This window comes from Mytilus edulis, chromosome 4 (genome assembly GCF_963676685.1).
Source record: "Mytilus edulis chromosome 4, xbMytEdul2.2, whole genome shotgun sequence".
In the NCBI taxonomy this organism is placed as follows: domain Eukaryota; kingdom Metazoa; phylum Mollusca; class Bivalvia; order Mytilida; family Mytilidae; genus Mytilus; species Mytilus edulis.
The window spans coordinates 66,096,603-66,120,368 of NC_092347.1; the positions used below are offsets into that span (position 1 = coordinate 66,096,603).

Genomic DNA, 23,766 nt, shown 5'->3' on the forward strand with positions numbered 1-23,766 from the left:
TTAAGATGTTATATATATTGAATGGCTAAGTTTTACTGTAATACATGTGTACATGAAGTTTCTTTTAAAAGAAAGTTTTATTTTATCAAATTCTGCAGAAATTTACTTATTGTCTTCCTGTACACCTTTTCTGTATGCAGAGACCTTAACTACAAGACATCTTGATAGAACTTCAGCAACCACACTGAGCAAATGCGAGGGAAAAAAGTCATTATTCAAAGAAAACAAATAAACGTGCATTGGAGGCTAAATAGTATTATAAAAGAAGTTGTGAATAGATATAGGAAGATACGGTATGATTGACAATGAAACAACTCTAGATTTCCATCCAAGTCACAATTTATAAAAGTAAAACAGTCTTCAACACGGAGCGTTGGCTCACACCGAACAGCAAGCTATAAAGGTCTAATCTATATAAAAAATGAGAAACAAGAAACACTTGTGAGCCAACTACTGATCATCAGATTCCTGACTTAGGACAGGTGCAAACAATTGCATTGTATGATTGCCAATGATACAACTCTTCACAAGAGAGCAAATTAAACGACACAGAAATTAACAGCCTTAAAAAATTTCAAAACCCAAACAGCATAGTCAGCTATAAAAGACCCAGAAATTAACAAATATAAAACATTTCTAACAAGAAAACTTAAACTGCCTAATTTATGTACAAAATAATATGCTAAAATCAAATATGTAACACAGCAACAAACTACAACCACTGAATTAATGGCTCCTGATTTGGGATTTTAGTCTTCCAAATAAGCTGCTTTAACCAGTAGTGCTGATGCTGAAAGTGGATCAGCATTTAAAACTAGTCTTGCAGCTTTTTTCTGCAATTTTATTACTCTTTTATTTGACATTAAAACTCATTTTTAGCATAACCACTCCACTATTATATATTTAGAAGGTAGAAAGATCTGGATGTCTTATATTTTGTATGCAGATACCTTTTGCTACAAAGTGTCGGTCTGTCAAATGTCCAATGTCCTTGACCTTATTTTCATTGTTCAGTGACTGCTTGATTTCTTTTGTCATTTATTATATTTGGATAACCAAATTTGGTAAATAGGTTCCTTGCAACCTGTACATGTTCTTCAGACAGGGTTAACCTGACCTCCACCTTATTTCATGGATCAGTGATCACGGTTAAAGTTATGCAATTTAATAGGTCCTTTTCTCAAATACTATACAGGTCAACTATATTTGGTGTATGGAATTGCTGTAAGGTGTACTGTCTGTCTGGTAGCTATCATCTGCCCTTGATCTCATTTTCATGGTTCATTGGTCAATGTTGAGTTTTTGTGTTTTTTGTCTGTTTTTCATATCCTATAAGCAACAGGTTGACAATATTTGGTGTAAAGAATGATTGTAAGTTTAACACGTCTTTCTAGCAGTTATCACCTGACCTTGACCTCATTTTCATGGTTCATTGGTCAATGTTAAGTTTTTGTGTTTTGGTCTGTTTTTCATGTACTATAAGCAATAGGTCAACTATACTTGGTGTATGGAATTACTTTAATGGGTACATGTCAGTATGACTGGTTTCCTCTGACTTTGAACTCATTTTCATGGTTTATAGGTCAATGTTATAGTTTTTTATTTGTTTTTGGTCTGTTTTTCAATGATCATAAGCAATAGGTCAATTATATTTTGTGTACTAAAAAATTGTAAGGTGTATGTCTGTCTGACAGCATTTATCTGACCTGAGTTCCTTTGATGTTTTTAGTCAAACCTTTATTTTTAAGTCAGTTAAGCAGGCACGACATTTCATGGTGTGCTCTCTTGTATTCAATATGTAATAAACACCTTGATTCACAAGGAATTTATACTTGGTCCACTTTTATCAAAGATTCAACAAAAGAAATGAATATTGATATACAAAAAATAATGTTCTGTCAAGATATAAAACAAGTTAACAAACTAAAGACTTGGATTAAGAATATTACAAGCAGCTTTTATTCAGAACTACTGGAAAATAACAAACTTTTTCTTTACAAAAATATTAAAGTCAAACAAGACCAAGAATTTTATCTAACATATCCAAATTTTGAAACTAGACGTTTATTTACAAAAGTTAGAATTAGTGACCATAATTTGCTCATTGAGAAGGGCAGATATCTATAAATACCTCGAGACAATAGAACATGTGCAACTTGTAAAACCTTAGAAGATGAAAATCACTTTCTCCTCTACTGTCAAATTAATAATGTTTTAGTATAAAACTTTTTAATGACATGGCAATATATAATCCTGTTTCCAAATCTATCTGATACTCAAAAAGTAGTAGTCCTACTAAATCCTTCTAATATAAACCAAGTGAAAAAAACAGGTTCATTTATAAAACAGTCTTTAGAGCTGAGGACAGGGGACTCTTAGTTAGTTTTACTTGTATATATATAGATATGTGTGTGTTCAACTCAGTTATTTTATTGTTGTTGTTACTTTTGTTTATGTCACAAGTATAATGTTACTTATATGACAAATAAAGATATATATTATTAAAATTGTTTACAAGATCTTAAATCCATAGATAGTCCATATACTACCATTGAGGTAATGTACATGTTAATCTAGTGGTACCACACAATGAAGATGGCATTATGGCTTCCTCCACCAATAAAAACTTGCCACCTCAAAATAGCCAATCATGCAAATAAACACCATAAAATCAACGAATAACTAATCATAGGGTTTTATCATTACATGTGCTGCCTTGTATTTATACTTTCTGCATTTTAAATGGAAGTTGATTTTGATGAAGGTTATTAGGTGTCAATTGGAACCAATGGTTTTGTGTAAATAAGCATCATGTATAAGTTTCATAACCTATGGTCCAGGAAAAAACTAAAGTACAAAAAATGTACGAGAATGTAAAAAAAAATCAGCAATTTGTTCCATCTACAAGGGATATAACTCTTTATCTGTGTTTTCTGGTATTAGGCATTATGTATAAATTTCATATCATTTGATTGAGGCAAACTTAAGTAAGTGAGCTGAAACTAATTTTGGAACATACAGATAGACAATTGCAAGGGTAACACTTATTGTCCCCTTTGTTGGTGGCATAACACTTGTTTTTTTATGTTCAATATGTCCTTCATAAGTCATCTACATCAAAAACGTCTCAGTTTTTATCATACTCCTACCTGTTAAATCCATTAAATCCAAAAGAACTGATTTAGTATGAGCCCAAGCTTGAAGGTCTTACAAGTGGATCAAACTCAATGAAAAATAGATACTGACTGCTGGTGAAAGCACTGGTTTGGGTTCCTCTCAGCTCTTCTTTTGAAAGCAGATTGGGATTACTCTCTAAATCAATCAGGACCATTGTTTTTGGCATGTGATAGTGAGTTAAGGATAGGACAATCCAACTTTAAAGTTTCAGTGAACTACCATTGTCTACAGACAGAAAACAGTGACAATAGACGTATTTACATTTGTAAGCAAATTTGTCTGCCATTATGTAAAATCACACAGGTTCTGTTAACTTTTACATCATAATTCAAAACATTTAATGTGATTCAGAGTAGATTTAAGGTCATTCGGAGGCAAAATACAGCTAAATACCAAAAGAGTAAATACGTTTATACATGTACTTCAACTTAAAATCTGTTGTTAAAATGAAATACACTTGAATCATACTAAAATGTTTATTTGTATATTACACTCCAGCAACTCTCATCTAATGTAACAAGATGACATAATAACAATGAAATTAGGTGAAATGTAGAACAATTTCTACATTAAAGCTGATAATGATATTCATCTTCATTTATAACTTTATAGCCTTGAAAAATAGTATAAATAAGTCAGAATGTGAACAGAACATATTCAAATTCATTTTTAAAATCCCATCTTTTTCGACTGAGACACAGCTATCAGTAGTTGAAAATCATGGTACATAGTACAATAACTTGGTTTTTCAAACTATTGCAGCCACCAATTAGTGATTCTATTATGATGATATAGTAAGCAAATATTTTATGAAGAAAAATCACTACTGAAATTATGAATGCAAGTTTTTATTATTGCAATCTGATAATACTGCAATTTTTGAATTCATAAAAACATCACAATAATTTCTGACTTTTTCATATCTAATAGTCTTCTGATGACCAAATAAGACTTTCAGAGCTGCTAATGATGTGTAAAAATAAATACATCCCTATAGAATTGATAGAAATAGTTAGAAAACAAATCCTAATTTGATGAATGAATGAATGAAAATATATAATACTTTTTGTGTGAACCAGTCACCCTGTTAGTTAAAAAAAACTCAATGAAATGAAAAGAATTCTCAAATTCATACAATAATAATCTGCCATTTAAACTTGTTCAACATGATATAAAATGATTTCTATTGTTTCATCATCTGGTAAAATGTTTTAATATACATTATTTTAGTGGAGAGAGTTTGAATTCAATGTGTAAGAACATGTATACAAAATAGTGAAAACAACATATCACCACAGAAAACAGTGGTAATCTATGTGTAGGTAATTGTTAGTTTTAAATTGAAACTTCAAAAAACATTAATTTGATGTTAATTTGATATTTAAAAAAAATATTAGTTCATATCCAGAAATTTTTATAGGAAACATTTATATACAATTTTGATCTAAATGAAATATGATGAAAGGGGAAATAACTCTTTCAATATTTTCATATATACCAACATCTTGCATTGTTAGATAACAAGTTTTAAAGAGTTATAAAAACAATTGCACTAAACCATTATATACATATAAATATAATATCTCTTCAAATATATTTAACAACCATTATGACAAAAGAACACTGGTCTATATTTTGATGTTATGATTAATGAAAGCTAATATCATCAACATGTATTAACAAATGTATAGACAAATTGGACCTTGTTATTCAAATTTTAAAGCTAATTAAACTACATTAAAATATGTCAGTACAAAATTAGATTCTTAAAGTGGATTTTTTTATTCTGACAGGATCTAAATTATGTTTTATTTTTTCAATTCAAAACCTTACAAATTCTGATTTAATTTTTCAGATACAATTGTTGACTCACGTAAATTTGAATTTTAGAAACAAGGTTTTTAAGTAATGAGATGCTTTATTGCATTATGAAAAACATTGCAAAAATTTCTGAATTTAGTATTCAAATAAAACATGTATAAAATTGAAACCATGATAATGTATGTGAATTTGACCATAGACCAGTATATATATAAAAGAAATTTAATTTCTTTTTCAATACAACACTATTTACTTTTAAAATGCATTATTCTCAATCATATCTATTGTACAAAACAGCACTTGTCAAAGATAAAACAATAAATGAGCACCATTCAAAGGGGGATAACTCAAAAAACAAATACATTACAAGAAATAAAAAGAATGTATAAAAAGTCCTGAGATTGAAAAGGGGAAAATTAGTGAGAACAAAATAATGATGACTAAAAATAGACTGGAGAAAACAGATACAGAAAGAAATGATGGTTATTAATAGCAAAAAGATTATTTTTCATAAAATCTGATCAAATTGAATTAGTGTGATAATTTTCCGATCTTCTTAAAATGGTAAACTACTGAATCTGAATGAGAATTTTATTTCAAATATCATAACAAATAGTTATCAAAGGTACAAAGTAATGCATATTGAAGTAGAAATGAGACATCATAGTTTTATCTAAATGCCATATTTTTATGTAATACTGCCAGCAATATTACAATGTTACTACATTAATCTACTTAATCTACTTTGGCTTTCCAATAAGTAGCACCTCCAAAAATGTTCTTTTTTTTTTCTATCTCACAATGTACACTAAATAATATTCACCTCATAAACATTGACTTAGATAATTTCTGACAATTTTTAACTCGTATAAGCTTTGGAAAAAAAATATGCCAAAAAAAAATAATTTAAGGACCTTAGTAAATATCTTAGGTTACAAATAATTCTTAAATTAAATTTATTATACAATCACAGATAGAAGGAAAGGAAGTTAACACTACCTACTAAACTAAACTTAATGGTTCTATCCTTATAAAGAATAAAACATAATGCTTATAACAGTGTTTCATGTTTTATATATTTTTATGACGTCTAAAATTGTTTGTCGACAGATAGGACATAAAGCTCCTTTTTCCTTTACATGAATGGCACATTCGAAACACATACACACGTGTCCACATTTATATAACACAGAATTAACTTCCCTTTCATAACATACTGTACATTCACTTATATCATTTTCAGGGATCATATTTTCTGTCGGTGATGTCGGTGTCGAAATGGAATGGGATTTAGGAGGAACGGGTGGAGAAGATTTGGACGAAACATAAACCCCAGATGGCACGCTAATACTCCGTACCATGGATGCTGCATGTTGTTCCTGCAGTTGCCTTTGTTGTAGCGTGCTAGCATGAGAATTAGCTATGTTTTGGTTGGTAGGTTGAACTGGTCTCTCTTGACGTGGTAGAGCTACACTAAGTGGTGATCCCTGGGTTAGGTAGGAGGTTGAACGTGGTCGAGGTGGCACTGGTGGCTGATGAGGTGCTACACCTGCAAAAATATACAAAATATAAATCAAACTGAAGGTTCATTTTGGTGTCAAAATTAAATTGTATTCACAATTCTTAGGCCACACCAATTTGATCCCTTGTTCGACGGACCCGCCCGCACCTATTTTTTTCAAAACAGAATTTTTTTATTTTTTTTATATTCCCGCTTCCTGCATCCGGAAATTGTAAGCATGTCCATTTCCCGCACCGTTTTTTTTGGTAAATATTATAAAAAGATATCAACATTTGTTTTTAGAATCACAGTCTAACCTGTATATAACGATTTTAAACATAAAAGCACCCCACTACACTGTAAATATCTGTGAGAATATTTGTTTCAGCATAAAGGAACCTGGAGTGCTCCGATAAAAAGTTATAACAGCGGGTATTTCCGTGAAGAACAAAAAATTGGTTTCTTTCCCCCTTACTTATATTCCCTATTAAAAAATGTTCGTTGTTAGAATAAAGTACAAAGAACTTCTGAAGGATTTGCCTTCAACTGCAATTATATTGTATGCTGGCGAAACAAAACTATCCATAGCCGCTGCATGTTTATGCACCTGTCCTGATTGATTCAGGAGCATGTCGTTCAGCAGTTATCGTTTGTTGATGTTGTTCATTGGTATTTTCCCGTTTGGATATTTAAATTAAATCGTTGGTTTTCCTGTTGGATTGTGTACGCTAATAATTTTGGGGTCCTTTATAGCTTGCTGTTTGGTCTGTATCAAAGCCCTGTGTAAAAGGCCGTACTTTGACCTGTGTTTGTTATTATCAGGTTGAGAACAACCCTCCCTCAGACAATGGGTCATTTTACTGATGTAGAAAAGAAAATAGAAATACCAAGGATTTGTATAGTTCTTCTATACAAAACCTTTGAACACTTAGAATTTTGTACTCAAAAAGAGGAGAGTTACATCATATTTTAAACAAATTTTTCTAAAAGAGGGGTCCACTTATTTTGAATAATATTAAACTGTTAAAGTAAATGTGATAACATGGTTAAAGTCCAGGAATATTACTAAATTCTTGGACATGTTTTGACCATTTAATACCAGATAGATATATAGTTCTATGAGAAAATATGAGCCCCTTTGTACAAACAAATACATTATAACTTATATTGATCCCTCATAAAACATGTAAAAGGGATATTTATAACATTAAGGGGTTGCCTCCAAACTGATTATGACTTAGATGGAAAATTGTCTCATTGTCAGTCACACATACATAGACCAGATTTAATTATTTCTTGGTGAACAGGGAAAAAATACTTCAGAAATTAAAGAAATGTCAAAGTACAAGTGATAAATCAAGTTTTAGTATTGTCAAAACCTATTATTTTATGTTTACAAAAAAAAATTATAATCGCTCGCCTTTACTTTTCAAGCTTCGCCTCAAAAATTTGCAAATTAAATATTTTTTTATTAAAATTTTCAAATCGCTCGCTCGCCCCAAATTTTGGAGTCCAAAAATCCGTAGAACAAGAAATTAAATTGGTGTGGCCTTAGCAATAAATATAGTAAATACATGAAACTGTTGTTCATTTTTTGTTGGTTGTTGATGTGGTTCATAAGTGTTTCTTGTTTTTCATATAGATTTAATCATTAGACTGTTGGTTTTCCTGTTTGAAAGGTTTTAAAATAGTCAGTTTTTGATCCCTTTACAGCTTGTTATTTTCGTTGTAAACCACGGCTCTGTGTGGAACGCTGTGCTTTGATCTATAATGGTTTACTTTTCACAAATAGTGACTTGGATAGAGAGTTGTCTCAGTTGTCTCATTTGCATTCATACCACATCTTCCTATCCAAAAAATATTATTTTGTTCCTTAAAATAGCTACCTGTTTTTTTTTTTTATTAAAAACAACATTAACCTGAATAATTCAGTCCTTCCCCTAATAGATCTCTTCTACATGTGAGGACCTGAATTCCAAACACGATAAAAATTCCCCAAGAGTCCTATATTGCAATTGCATTTGGTGCCCTGTGGAAGAGGTGACCAATCAGCAATCATCTCAATTTTAATTGAGATAAGAAAATTCTGAGCTAATTCTGAATGATTTGATTGAAGACTTTTCATTGCCTATAAATGCATTCAGGTGTTATTGAAGTAATCATAGATTTGGAAAATATATAATAATGACTGAATTATTCGGGTTAAAATAACATATCGTCGCTGGGCTTCTAAAATGTTGTATATTACAAATTTTTCAAGAATTTTTTTTCTCACAAACAGGCTTTGAAAATTTTGGCAAAATGCATGCTTCCAAATGTCGTATGTGAACTTAAACATTTTTGTAAATAGCAGTGAAATAAAAACGTTGACATTTCTGGATTATCCAAGAACTTAAATTATTTTCACAGAAATAAAGAAATGTACAATTATTTTTTTCCCAAAGCCATACACAACGATTCTCAAGTTTTCATACAACATTTTGGAAGCAAACTTTACAAACAACTGACATTGGCAATTTTGTAATATAAATGTCTTATTTCCCACATTTTGATTGTCTTACTGTATATTATTTTGTAATACCAAAGATTTCCTCCCGCCCAGACCATTGGTGTCAAAAAGTATTTTTAGCCAAAAAAGTCATATACGACATTTTAGAAGCCCAGCGACGATATGTATTTTGAGAATTATGTAGTTGACACAATGGTTGATAAACATTACTCCAATATTCACCATATAAACTTACCTAAACATCTCATTTTTTGTATGTTTCCATATATGTCAAAAAATATCCACAATGGTAATGTTCTATCTACATGCATTAAAGTGGCTACTTTACTGTTGTTTCTGGAATATCGAACTTCTCCTGAAAACAAATCAAAATGAATAAAAATTACAACCATAAATATTTTCATGACAGAAATAGCTGCACACAAATTTTCTTGCAAATCACCTGCACTGCTATTGTATATTCTTAATAGTTATTTTTTTGAGTCATTTTATATATATACAATTAAACAGGGTGCCAATATGGTTGCAAATAGAGCTAAAGACTCACAACACATTAGAATAACACCAAATAAGATGGGTTACTGCATAGAAAGGAATGATTTTAGTCTTTCACTACCTTGTATCTGTATACATGTACTATTAAGTAACAATGGAAACATAGTTTGTTTCATTGTTAAAGGCTGTGTGATGAACATGGATCACCTGTTTTATTTTACTAGGGTTCATCTTATTTCTTTTATCAAGCTGAAACATTGTTATACAAACTCGTTATGTTTGAAAGTTGAACAGTTGTCTACTTTCGGTTTTGTTTTGTTTACATTGCTATGGATATTTATAATATTTAGAATCAGTAACGGACCGGTCGTGGTTAGCATACCCGGAAATATTCCGATCGGTAGTCGTAAACATAAGGGCCGTCATTCAAACGTTTTAGCATTAAGGGTTAGGTAATTATAAACATTCATATGAATAAGACATATGGTATCGTCCAAATTAAATGGTATGGTCCAAAACCTTAGTATATAAGCTGATGTGCTGTCAGAACAAGGGTCGCTTGATGGATAATCCAGACGCCTTAAAGAAGGGAAAAGGTAATTATTTACACTTTATAAAAGAATTAATAGAATCTGAATAAGAATCTATCTGCGTACCTGAATAAGGTTGCAGGAGTATTAAAGTTGTATTCACGCACCGGGTAATAGGTGCATAGGCGACTGTGCGGAAATACGTGCACTGGTTAGGCAGTGCACAGGCTGAATAAGCCAGATAGTGCACAGGATAGCGGTGCACAGGATAGTAGCACATAGGTAGACATTAGCAAGGTTTGGAATAGTGCACAGGTTAGCACTGGTTGTTGCTTAACACAAGGTCTGTTCAAAGACAGCAACACGTCCCACACATTGTAAGTGTGTGATAGAGGCCAAAATACAAGTTTAAAGATAGAAAGCTAAGAAACGGTGCATCTTCCAATATCCAGGGGTAAACTCTGGTACGATACCCAGAAGTCACTACACCGAGTACGTGACAGCTGTATATTGACCTATGATTACTTTTATTTTTGTCATTTGAATTTTGCAATCATACCACATCTTCTTATTTTTACAATGTACAGTGACAGATGTATGTGCGGGACTAGAACCCCTAGAAGTGATTCAATCTTAAATGACAATGAACCCTATGTTTTAAGTAATATGATGTTGAATGTGTGTATTTAATGTATTGTGAGCTGGTCTCCTGAGCATATAAATATTCCTCTTTATTTTAACCTTCTGTCAACAAGTGTTATTTTCATATATGTGTCAGGTATGTCATGTATAAAGACAAAAACTAAAATCTTGATAATGGAACTTAAAACCAACAAGCATTCTGAGAGTATTGCATAGCAATTAGTAGTCCCCTACAGGTTAAGAATTCATTGTCCTGGAACAAAATGCTAACTTGATTTATAACTTGTCATGGTGTAAAATATTATTTGAGTGAATTTTCAAAGTCCAAAGAATATAACTCTGCAGAAAATCAGAAAACTGATTTGCCGCACTGGCAGACAGACAGACAGACAGACAGACACAGACGGAGTGCAAACATAAAAGTACATTTTCCAATGTCCCTAACTACAACAATATATAGATGGCTAATATATGCATGTAGATTGTACAACATTAACTAGAGGTACATATATACTGCCATTAAAGTTAATAAGTTAATACATAGATATCCAAAGTCCTGGTATTCATCTAAGTATATGAATATTTACTATGACCTCGTTAACAACCATACTTGCAAGAATTTGGCTGGTGACTAGCAAGAAATAATATCCTTTAACATGTTTAAGGCATTTAATTTTTTTTAGTTTTGAGATGTCTGTCATCTTGAACTTACAGACAGACATTCCAATCATACACATCCTGGTTGAATTAAGTTTGTAACCTTGACTTTTGAGAAAAATAATCCAATTTATGAAATTCATGGCTAGCAGTGGACAACAATATTACAAAGTAACATCAAAATCCTTCAAGGCTTTTGAAAGTTCTGGACTGGAAACATGTTAAAGGACACGAAATAAATAAACAAACAAAAGATTAATGGGAAGTAAGGATGATTACTCCACCTAACCCTATATAAATAAGAAGATGTGGTATGAGTGCCAATGAGATAACTCTCCATTCAAGTCACAATGTATAAAAGTAAACTATACACAGCCTTCAACATTGACTTCAACTGTTTATTGAAACCCTATTAAACAAGTTAAAGGAGACAGTGAATGAACATTTGTGTAATTGTGCTTATCATTTTCAAACAGTTGTCTATGAAATCAATATCATCCCTTCATAAAATATGTAACACAAACATGGGTGTAGCCTGGAAGATATTTAACACCAACCATGGCTCTATGTATTCTTTCCTTTGTTTGTATTGATGACAAATTTCCCTTTTACATCAATAATTCAGTTATCAAATAATGAATTCTGTATAATCAATCTATACTAATGAACAAATTGATATTATCATACCTTACATATATTTCAAACAATTCTTTTGGGTGAAACTTTATCACGTGACATGGAATACTTCAGTTAATTTTCATTCAATTGCAAGGAAGGACGAATAAACCTAAAAATTTACACCAGCTGTGAATAACCCTATTATTCACTGGTGAATAACCTTTTGAGTGTGTTGATTTATACTTGAGTTACCTCCCTTGAAAATGATTACACAGACGTAAATAAACAAAATGGCAGCGTTCACTTTACACTGGAAGCGAGAGACAAGAGCTGAGTGTGCCAGCAGCCGATGATATCTCTTATAAACGGTCATTTTCATGGCCATCAATATTTTACAAAAAGATTATACTTTTGTTGTAAATTCGAGAAATTCAAAGACAAATGCATTTTCGAACGTTAGTCTGTGTGTTTTGTTAAAAATATAGACAAGTAAGTGTTCGAAATGCCCTTCCACTGTTAGTTGGGTATAATAAAACAATTGTGGCCCCTTAGATTCGATGAATATCCAAAATTGTCAACCCTTAAAAGTTATTTCACTTCGGTCTGCGCCCTCAATGAAATAACCTTCTCGTGTTGACAATTTTGGATATTCACCTTTTCAACGGGCCATAATTGTATATTGTTTTTTTCTTGAGCCAACCATGACTCCATGAGTCAGTTAATCATTAGGCCAGTATTTTGTTGTTGATAGGTTGGAACTCGGTTGTTTCTTGTTATCCATTTGTATGATGTGTTTGAGCTTTTGATTTTTCTATTTGTTTAGGGACTTTCCGTTTTGAATTTTTCTTGAAGTTTGGTATTTTGGTATTTCATTTTGAATAGAATAATACTAACCATCATTAGTTAAATGAAAACACAACTCGTCTCCTATTTCTGGTGACCGATATACGTCTTTATTTACAACCCAATATTCCATTCTATCTAATAATAAATCAGCATCATCAGGAAGTTCTGATTGTGACACAGAATCAGGTGAACACGTAGTAAAACCCACGGCTAGTCCACCAACATACGATCGATCTATTCCTAGTACTTGCAACACTACTTTTTCACCACATTTTAATGGTCGTGACGAAAAAACATATCCATTGCAAAATTCTTCAGGTGTACGATTAGCTATTGTCCGACTAGGATCAGTAATCTGTATGTTTTTCCCTTGAAGTTTATGCCATTGCATTAAAGAGAATCTAGCCATTGTATAGTATTTGATAGGCAAACTGTTTGACTGAACGACAGTGGTTGATGGTTGTGTTTCGGATGTCATTGCTGTCATCTGTGATGTGATCGCTGATATTTCAGAAGGCATTGACACAGACGGACGATTTAACATGTTGTTCAGTAATGGAGCCTCTGAAAAATAAAGAACAAGCACATAATTATTTGTATATATGGCAGAAGGCAGACAGCAAGAGTAGCATATTGTTTGTATAAATAAAATATTGAAATAATCATCATATAACCTAGAAAAGACATAGCTTTTAAATTGTTTCACATTTTTCATTTTTTACCTTAATTAATACCTACTATATGGTGTTATTTTTTTCTCCTTGTTGCAGATTGTACAGTGTATATCCATTTCACATAAACTCTGGTAGATAATTGTCTCATTTGCAATAATACTATATCTCCTTATTTTCATATATGGGCTATTTCAAAAAAAATGATGCCTTTCCTTTAAACCTTTGTCAGTCTCTTGTATGATACTATATCTGTAATGTTTTTAGGTCAGATAATGTATTATGATTAGTTGGTCCTAACTACCAAAGATAATAGTAGTATGTGCTCTGTTTAAAAAATATTGTCCAAAATTGTACCTCAAAATGTCAGGAGTGTAACGCTTTTAGTGTGACATTTAGAAGAAAGCATGTGCATTCATTGATGATATAGAATAAATAAGGGCAGATACAATACCAAACAATATCTTTCATCCAACTATTATATCTTGACTATGATTTCTTGTTCTTTTCTTCCATATATTTACATTTTTTTGAGCCTCATAAGGTAAGTCAAATAAGTTTGTGTAAAAAAAAAATGTTAGTTAAAGTCAATATGCTGCCAGAAAATGTCTTTGTAGGTGAAATAACATGTTTCTGTACATCTTGCACGGTTTATTTTTTTTGTTTAGTATCATAGCTTGGCACAGGTGCATCCAGTTGACCCTGAAGTTCTACTACTGGAATATTATGGTTACAATAAGAGGACTACCCAGGTCTGTCAGGAGTGTAACAACTGGGTTAAGATGTATTTTTTTTAGAAACAATGTTGTTATAGTTGTTGTTTTTTCTTGAATTTCAGTGAACATTACCTGTTACAGTTTATCAGTAACAAACATGCCATTATTATGGCCTTCATTGCTTTTGTATGCTCAATACTTCAATGTCAGGAGTGTAACACAAAAAAATGCCTTATTTCAATCTTATTAGCAAAGGTAAGTTATTGGAAGAAAAACAAGCTGACAATTATTATAAAATGACATTACTACACCTCAGCTTAACACAGAATACAAGTCTACATCATTACTTTTAAAATTTTTGAACTAAAATTGCAATTGAACTAGCTTGTTTAAATGTGTTACAGTCCTGACATACAAGTATTGAGCATAAACAAGCAATAAAGGCCATAATAATGGCATGTTTGTTACTGAAAATATGCAACAGATGGTGTTCACACTCAAATTCCAGAAAAGAAAACCAATAATAACAACATTGTTTCTATAAAAAATAACATGAATGTTACACTTAAACATTTTAAAGCGTTACACTCCTGACATTTTTTGGTACATTTTTGGACAATTTTTGATATACAGAGCACATACTGCTACCATCTTTGGTAGTACGAACAAACTTATCATAATACATTATCTGACATAAAAACAGCATATATCATATATATAGTATCAAACAAGAGACTGAACAAGGTTTAAAGGAAAGCCTTTTTTTTTTTAAATAGACAATTAGCAAAATTTGTAAATATGTAAGAAGTATATAATATTTTTTAACCTGTTCTTAATTTGCACTAAAATAATATGTGAAATATAAAGACTCTACCTGATTTCAGGTCAGTTTCAGGTTAAAATATGGTAGCAATAAATTATGGTCAGGAGTGTAACATTTGTTACACTCCTGACAAGTTTCTGATGTAGCTTATCTATAACAAAATTCAACATGATTATTTATTAAAATAATTGTAACATCTTTACAATGTAATGAGAAAGCTGATGGGTCTTGTAAAAGTGATTTTTCTGCACACTATTCACCAAAGATTCTTAAAAATTAAAGTGTAATTCTCATGAAACATGTTAAAAGTTTGCTCTTTGCTCAGAAATTAAAAAAATATGTAATCAAATATCTAATAAATTTATTTATTTGTGAGATTGTAAATTTAAAATAGATATCATTACTGATTTTCTAAACATTCCATTAAAAAACAGTCTTACAGTTACTGAAAAAATATGTCAGGAGTGTAACAAAAGGATAAAAAACACATGTTTGTATTTTTTAAATGAAGAAAACTTAGAATTGACTGAAGCAATTGTTGTGAAATTTTCAGAGGATGTAATTAGATCATATATATTTGCTTCCTTATACTTTTTATATAAAATTAAAGCTTTTGCAAAGAGATATAAAAACTTTTGAAATAAGATATTAAAGAATACACTAAAAATTGGTGAAATTTACATATAAAAAAAAAAAAAACGTTTATAAGTAAAAAAAAATTACAGGAAAATCATTTAGTACCTTTATTGCAACAAACAAAAAAATTACATTGATATTTATATTCTTATTTATGTTTGTCAGTTGATATTATTATTTTGTTGTTTCCTTTGAAAAGTGGATGAATTCTTATGAGTAAAATGTTGTTAAAATTTTTGTTTTTATTATTTTGCATTAACCCTTGGTAGTTTTGTAAACTTGAATGTCTCTGGATTAAAGAAAAATGATAGAAAAAAGATTAGCAATGACTTAATTTTTTACCATGTTTGTCACACTTTGGCATCATTTTTTTTGAAATAGCCCATATACTTCATACAAATAAAATCAATTTGATTTGATGATTGGAACTGTAGAAACTTTCAAGTTACCCCATACATAATCACTTGTTTTGCATACCCTATTTATAATTATTGTATAAACCTCATGAGATTGACCACTTGGGTAAAGATCATAATGCAAGACTCAAAAAATAAATTACTCTCAAAATCAAACTCCACTTAAGTGTGTTACATGACCTTGACCTTTGATCAAGTGGTCTTAATTCAACTTTGCTTTACCTCTTTCCATGAAGGGACATCATCAAAAGTTTGGAATCAGTTTTCTGTTAATAAACATTGCAAAACTTTGTTTTAAACCTGATTAGGGACTTTAACTCCACTCTGAGGAGATACTTCAAGTTCTATTTATGTCTATTGAAAGAATGTCATCAAACAGAAATGTTGATTACTGGATGAAAACTTGTCATTTCTTAAGATAAGTTGATCAATAAATCATAAATCAACTGAAAGAATTTAAAGAATAGAATTCAATTGAATGTGTGCTTGGCAGACAGGGGTCCTTCACTTACAACTTAATAAAAGCTCTTACTGCAAAAATACATAAGAATATTTTAATAATTTTAGTTTGTTTTCAATTCACTGCACAAAAAATAAATTGGTCAGTTTTTTCTTTATTACATGTATTTTCATAAACAATTTAAGGCCATTTCAATAACAAGATTATAAATGCACTCTGGAGAACATGTGCATAACATTTCATCAGATGCACCTGAATGCAACAAATATGAACTACACAGTATACTGCTCTGGCTTTTTCATGTTTGTGCATTTTCAGCATCTTATTTCTTTCAACATCCCTTTTATCCTTTTTGAAACCTACTTAATTATGAATGCTAGGTATAGTCACATGCAAATTACACTGTACATAACAGATGATTGTGGTCAGTTTCGCATGATCAGGGGGATTTTTTTTCCCAAATACAGTATTTATAAATATTCACGATCATGATGTCTATATTATTAATAATAATACATGTCTACCCTACAGGTATATGTATAGTTACAGTAAAACAAGGATGTACTGTTTGTCAATACTATTATCTCTTTATCTAGTCTGTCTGTCTATATCTTATTTTTGAAGGGAAGATGAAAAGCTGTAACCCTGCCATCATTTTTTGACAGCTAGGATTATTGTATTTTTAATTGGTCTGAAAGATTTCAGGGAAAAATATATTCATATTACCAAGACAGTGGTCTAGCAAAAGGAACTGTTGCTGTTTAAATTGACCATTGATAACTATTTTATTTTGCCATTATTAAAAGTACATATTACAATGACACTACCAGACTTACAAATGCAAGAAAAAGATGGTATCATTGAGTAGGCTAAGGCAAAAGAGTAGATTTCGATAAATTAAAGAGGAGGTCAATCTATCAGCATTCTTGACAGAATATAATAAAGACACAAAAAAAACAATTTCTGGAAATATTTTGCAAGGCAATAAAATGTTTTCAGGTCAGCGATATAAAAAAAAAGGTCGGCTGGGTGGCAGGAAACAGATATCAATATATGTAAATAGTGACAAATGAAAAAAGAAATGGTACAATGAGGCTTTGTAAGCCACAAAGAGCATCTTGAACCTAATGAACAGAAATCTACATTTACTTGTACTGGAAACTATATCTTTTCTGATAATGACTTAAAAACACCATGGTTCAATTTAAAATTCTAAATTTAAATTTTATGAAAATTCACCCAGATTTTTAGGTGTAACCATTATATATACTTAGTACATTACATCAAAACAACTTGATAATTTCTCTTTTCAAAACAATTTTATAAATGTTCTTGTACATAAGAAATAATCATCAAATCACTAGACAGATAAAATAATCTATGTAATAAGTAACAGAACATAGCTGAGATTGTTGAGGGTACCGATACATTCCTTCTATAATAATTGATGCAGCAAAAGAAAACTTCTTTCTTAAAATTTTGGGACATCCATTTTATGCATACAAAAATATTTTCCTCTAACTACCTTTCAACTAGTGCAAATAGTACATCCAAGTCAAGACTAAATTTTTCTGACCCTGATTTGTTTTAAGGACACATAGTTTGCCTCAATTTAACCAATTTAAAACAGTTTACTCCATTACCTTCTCAACTTAGCTAATTTATGCTAGGACATGCTCACCAAAATTTAAAAAGAGTAGCATATGAATTGTAAAACAAAACAAACAACAAAAGGAAGAAAAAAACAGGAAATATTTTTATTATTAAGCCATGCAGCTGCTTTATAATTGACTAAAATATTCAACCAATCTGATCATGATGATTAACTGCTCAATTATGGTCAGCTTTAAAAAAGAACCCAATGTGTTTAAATCTCCACTCTCATAAAAAATTAACTCTGTTTCCCCTATTATCAATTACAAGGAATATGAATAACTTGAGTCTCCACTATCCTACAGGTAAAGGATGGAATTATTGAACTTATGTTAATCCAAAATTGATAGTCCTTCATAAAACCTGTGATTACAAAATACAAAAAGAAAATGAAATTAAAATTGTCATTCCTCATTCATGAAAAAAATTGGGGGAAAAAACTAGACAAAATATGTCTTTGATGTCAAAATTATCTGATAAAGTTATCATATTCTTCAAAGACTCTTTTTCTAAAGAAAATATTTATCTATAATGCTCTCCTGATTTATTTACACATTTACAAGAAATCCAGCATCTGCAGCCTCACTTCCACTTCAGATTATGAAAACATTATGGTGAAGATATTTACAACATAAACAGGAACACATCTTATCTCTCAAGTACTTCATCATAAAAAAAATGTCTACCATCGTCTGCCACAGACTCAATAGGTTATGTACATGTATTTATTATTTATACTTGTAACACTGCAGGAAAAAGTCAGTACTGCCAAAAAATTAATTTAGGTATGTTAAAATGATGTTTTGAACTAAGTTGGAGAAAAGGAATCTCAAAATTATCACAGTATGTAACATTCTGATATATCAGTCAACTAAAATCAAAGAGTTACATAATATTTTTTTTTTTTCAGAAAATTTTCAGGTGGTATACCATCTTTATTTTTTTTAACAAGAAAAATTTAATCTCATATTTCCTACTGACGGCAAATATTATGACAGTAAGTATAGCATTAAAGGCAGGGGTGGAATCAGCCATTTTTTATAGGGGGTTTCCAACCTAGAATAAAGGGGGGTTCTAACTATAAGTCCCCATTCAAATGCATTGATCGTCAAGAAATAAAGGGGGGTCCAAACCCCATACCCCTCCCCCTCAGCTGAATTTTCAACTGAAAAAAAAATATTTCGAAGCACAAATTAGATGTTTGTAAACTTAATTTATTTTAATATACATTGTAAATAATGAATAATACTTTTTTTAGATATATGTTTTGTAATATCATTATCTATACTATTGCATGTATATGGATAATGGTATAAGATAGCAGTCTGTAAATTTGTACCTCCTCAGTCACAATTTAGTCACTTCCAAAGATTGACTCTCCCACTCCCACTGACCTGCAGCATGATTTTTCAGATAAGTTTGTCAAAATGAAAGAAAAATAGTGGTCTTTTTTTTATTTTTTCACTTTTTGTCTTAAAAATACATAAAATTGAGAATGGAAATGGGTGTATATATTATAATAGTTTTAATCAATTATCTTCCGTGATGTTAGATTTCAATCCCAATATTGGACTTTAAGATTCTTGTGTTGACTGTCTCTGTTCAAGTTAGAATTACAAAAAACTTCCATTTATATAGACAGTGATCTAAGAAATAAATTAGAACTAAACAGGTAGTGCAACAGGGTTCATTTGATTTTAACAGAAAATACATGAACAACATAAACATGTGTTTCAGCTATCTACTAATACATGCTTTTCTTTAGATACATGTATGTATATCTGATTTGCTGAAATCTGGTACAAATGCAAACTGTATGTGTAAATCCCCATGAGGCAGACAGAAATGTTATTATTTTGCTTATCTCTGATACATGTAATAATGATGCTTCTAATAATAATTCAATTACTGGGGTATAACCAACTAGAGGCTCTAAAGAGCCTGTGTCGCTCACCTTGGTACATTTGTATATGTGAATATTCAACAAAGGACACAGATGGATTCGTGACAAAATTGTGTTTTGGTGATGGTGATATGTTTGTAGATCTAACTTTACTGAACATTCTTGCTGCGTACATATATCCCCATCTATAATGATTGTCCCAGTAGTTTCAGTTAAAAGTGTTAGTAAAAATTTACAAATTTTATGAAAATTGTTAAAAATTGACTATCGATTCGTCTGAAATTTTCAGGGCAGATAGATCTTGACCTGATAAACAATTTAACCCATGCCAGTTTTGCTCTTAATGCTTTTGTTTTTGAGTTATAAGCCAAAAACTGCATTTTATCCCATGTTCTATTTTTAGCCATGGCAGCCATCTTGGTAGGTTGACCAGGTCGACGGACACAATTTTTAAACTAGATACCCCAATGATGATTGTGGCCAAGTTTGGTTTAATATGGCGCAGTAGTTTCAGAGGAGAAGATTTTTGTAAAAGATAACTAAGATTTACGAAAAATGGTTAAAAATTGACTATAAAGGGCAATAACTCCTAAAGGGGTCATTTGACCATTTCGGTAATGTTGACTTATTTGTAAATCTTATTTTGCTGAACATTATTGCTGTTTACAGTTTATCTCTATCTATAATATTTTTCAAGATAATAACCAAAAACAGCAAAATTTCCTTAAAATTACCAATTTAGGGGTAGCAACCCTACAACAGGTTGTTCGATTCATCTGAAATTTTCAGGGCAGATAGATCTTGACCTGATAAACAATTTTACCCCATGTCAGAATTGCTCTAAATGCTTTGGTTTTTGAGTTATAAGCCAAAAACTGCATTTTACCCCTATGTTCTATTTTTAGCCATGGCGGCCATCTTGGTTGGTTGACCGGGTCACCGGACACAATTTTTAAACTAGATACCCCAATGATGATTGTGGCCAAGTTTGGTTTAATTTGGCCTAGTAGTTTCAGAGGAGAAGATTTTTGTAAAAGTTAACGCAGGACGACGACGGACGACGACGACGACGGACGACGACAGACGCCGGACGCAAAGTGATGAGAAAAGCTCACTTGGCCCTTCGGGCCAGGTGAGCTAATAATATGTGTGCTTTATAGCTTGAAAGATAGTGGAAATGTAATTAATGCAGTTAGAACATTTAATTATTAGTCTCTTTACCCCTAGGACAATTTTCCACATACCCAGCCAATTGCAATCATAATTAGTATCTGTCAGACATAAGCAGAAGTCAGGTAAAATGTACTGATGCTAAACTGTCTGACGGCAAATATTACATACACTGACAAGCAAATTGCAAATATTGCACACACAAGATAACAATCTGACGGTTAGGCTTAACAGACACAATATTCTGACACAAGGCTCAGACTTGTCTTTCCTGCACGCTTAGCAGAGTAACAGCAAATACTAATTTTAAATCTTTCGTTTGAACCTGCCTTTAATTCAACCCTTCATGTTTCATGTTCAATGCATTTGACCTGAGCATGCTCAGGTGGTTCAAATAAAACTTATATATGATGTAAAGAAAGTCTACTAACATTGGACTCCATTCAAGTGCAAAATTCAAACTAATGAACCTATCTCTAACATGTTTTATCATAAATTTTGCCTAGCTTATTATTTTGATTTAACATTATGCATTATTTGTTACATATAAAACTCTTAAACTTTTGATAAATACTGGTAATGAAAAAAGTTTTCAAAGGTACATGGGTGCTGTATAAATAAGGGGGGCTTAATTTCTTACTAGATCTGACAGATAAATGTAGACAATATCTCAAAAGTTACATTCAAATGCATAGTAGAATCTGACATATAAAATGACCCAGCATTGTGATATATATGTGATTGCTTTAGAGACCTGTATTACAAATCTACTGGAGAAAAAAATAAGGATGTAAGACTTGTTTTTTGAGAGATTCTCTTTCAATCTAATGGATTGGACGATCATTAACTTTCTGTATCAATCTTATATATGTTTCAAGCGGTTATTTCCTAAGGTCATCAGATATGTAATATTTAATGTACTTAACATCATGTATATTATTATGAATGTCCTTAAAAGTATGTTTAATATTATCTACATTTATCTACAGTAAACTTACAGGGAATTTAGTTTACCATGTTTGAATGACAATTGTCAATACAGTTTACCTGACTTTTCTATTTCATATTCATAAAATATTAAATATTCATAAAATACCCTAAAATCTATTATGTTCCATAAGCACCAAAATTCTTAACATGCACAAAATCTTGAGTAATAATGATTTAAAGCAGTAACTTCAAAATTAGGTGTACTTGCTACCTATATTAAAAATTTGTGTATATCTATGTAAAGTAATAACTAAAATGTATTTCACAATCTTGTTTATGAATCCTTCAACTATCTGATCAATTGATTTTTAATCTTTTTCTTGTAAACTTTCACCTGAGATTAGTAAAATATAATCATACCTGAGCCCTTCTTCTTTTTCTTTTTTGAAAACATCCCTGAATTCTTATAAGAATCCCTTAAAAACTATAATAATCCCCGACCAAAAAAGGAAGTTAACATGTACATTTGTACTATTACAGTACAACACAAAATATCTGAACTTTTGTTAGATAATCTATTTCAATTCATAAGGAAGTTAAAGAAAGTTATGAATATTTCAACCAGTAATCAATTTCATGTTGATTTTAATAATGCAAATTATTCCTCCATTTATTCATGACTTTGAATTTTTAAAGAGATATTTAATTGAGAATTTTTGGAGTTATATCTAAATATTTTTTCTCATTTTTCTATTACCAAAATGCATTGCTAACTTTTTGTTAGCATGCAAAAATATTTTTAAAAGTAAACAGATTGTTCGTAACTAGCATTACTAGTTTATTACTCTTTGGATACAAACTTTGCTTATTTGCTTAATAAACAATAACATGGTAAGAAAACTGACCATGCGTGCAAACCATATAGTATGATATAGTCAATAAGCATGATAAGTAAATCAATAACGACATTCAGGTGATCAATACAGGTTTAACTGTTACCTGAGATCAGGTGTAAAATATATCATTGATGACATCAAACAGAAATAAATACATGTCATAGTAAAACAAGATTTTGTATACATGCATCTGTTTGGGTCATACTAAAATGGGATTTTTATCTACTTGCATCTGTTTGGGTGTTAATAATAGTAAATATTGTATTCATATAAAGACCTAGTGACAAAAGTCCAATATTTTCTATTCATGTGGTTTTAACTGACATTTTACATAATTTTCTTATGTAAACAGGTTATAATATAGAACAACATGAACAAATACCATATATAAATCATTAAATATTTGTTATTAGGAAATAGTTCATAAGAAAAATTACTGGCTAGAGAAATGAAAAAAATCTAATTGGCAGAATCAAAAGTTAAATCAGTCCACTTCAGCAAAACAATGCAGTGTTGATGGTTATAATAAATAGTTATGAAGTGTCAGCAAATTCTGTAATATGGCTTACAAAAAATTGATTGTATGAATCATACATGAAAAAATAATATAGATACAATAGTTTTTTAAAGAGCACATCCTTTGCAAGATTTTCAAACAGGAAATATGTTTATTTTTTTCTTTTATTTCATGTTAGT

The 23,766-nt window shown here is 30.8% G+C and overlaps 1 protein-coding gene across 2 annotated transcripts in view; it reads right to left on the reverse strand.

Annotated features, from left to right (window-relative positions):
• Positions 1–3,639: 3,639 nt before the first annotated feature.
• LOC139520262 (protein neuralized-like) overlaps positions 3,640–23,766 on the reverse strand; it is a 42,009-nt gene continuing 21,882 nt past the window's right edge. For both annotated transcript variants that reach the window (XM_071312762.1, XM_071312761.1), the window contains exons 3-5: positions 12,845–13,360; positions 9,244–9,363; positions 3,640–6,547 (exon numbers count right to left, since the gene is read on the reverse strand). In XM_071312762.1, the coding sequence (XP_071168863.1) occupies positions 6,063–6,547; positions 9,244–9,363; positions 12,845–13,360 (1,121 nt within the window). In that variant the 3' untranslated portion in view covers positions 3,640–6,062. The remainder of the gene's footprint in view (positions 6,548–9,243; positions 9,364–12,844; positions 13,361–23,766) is intronic.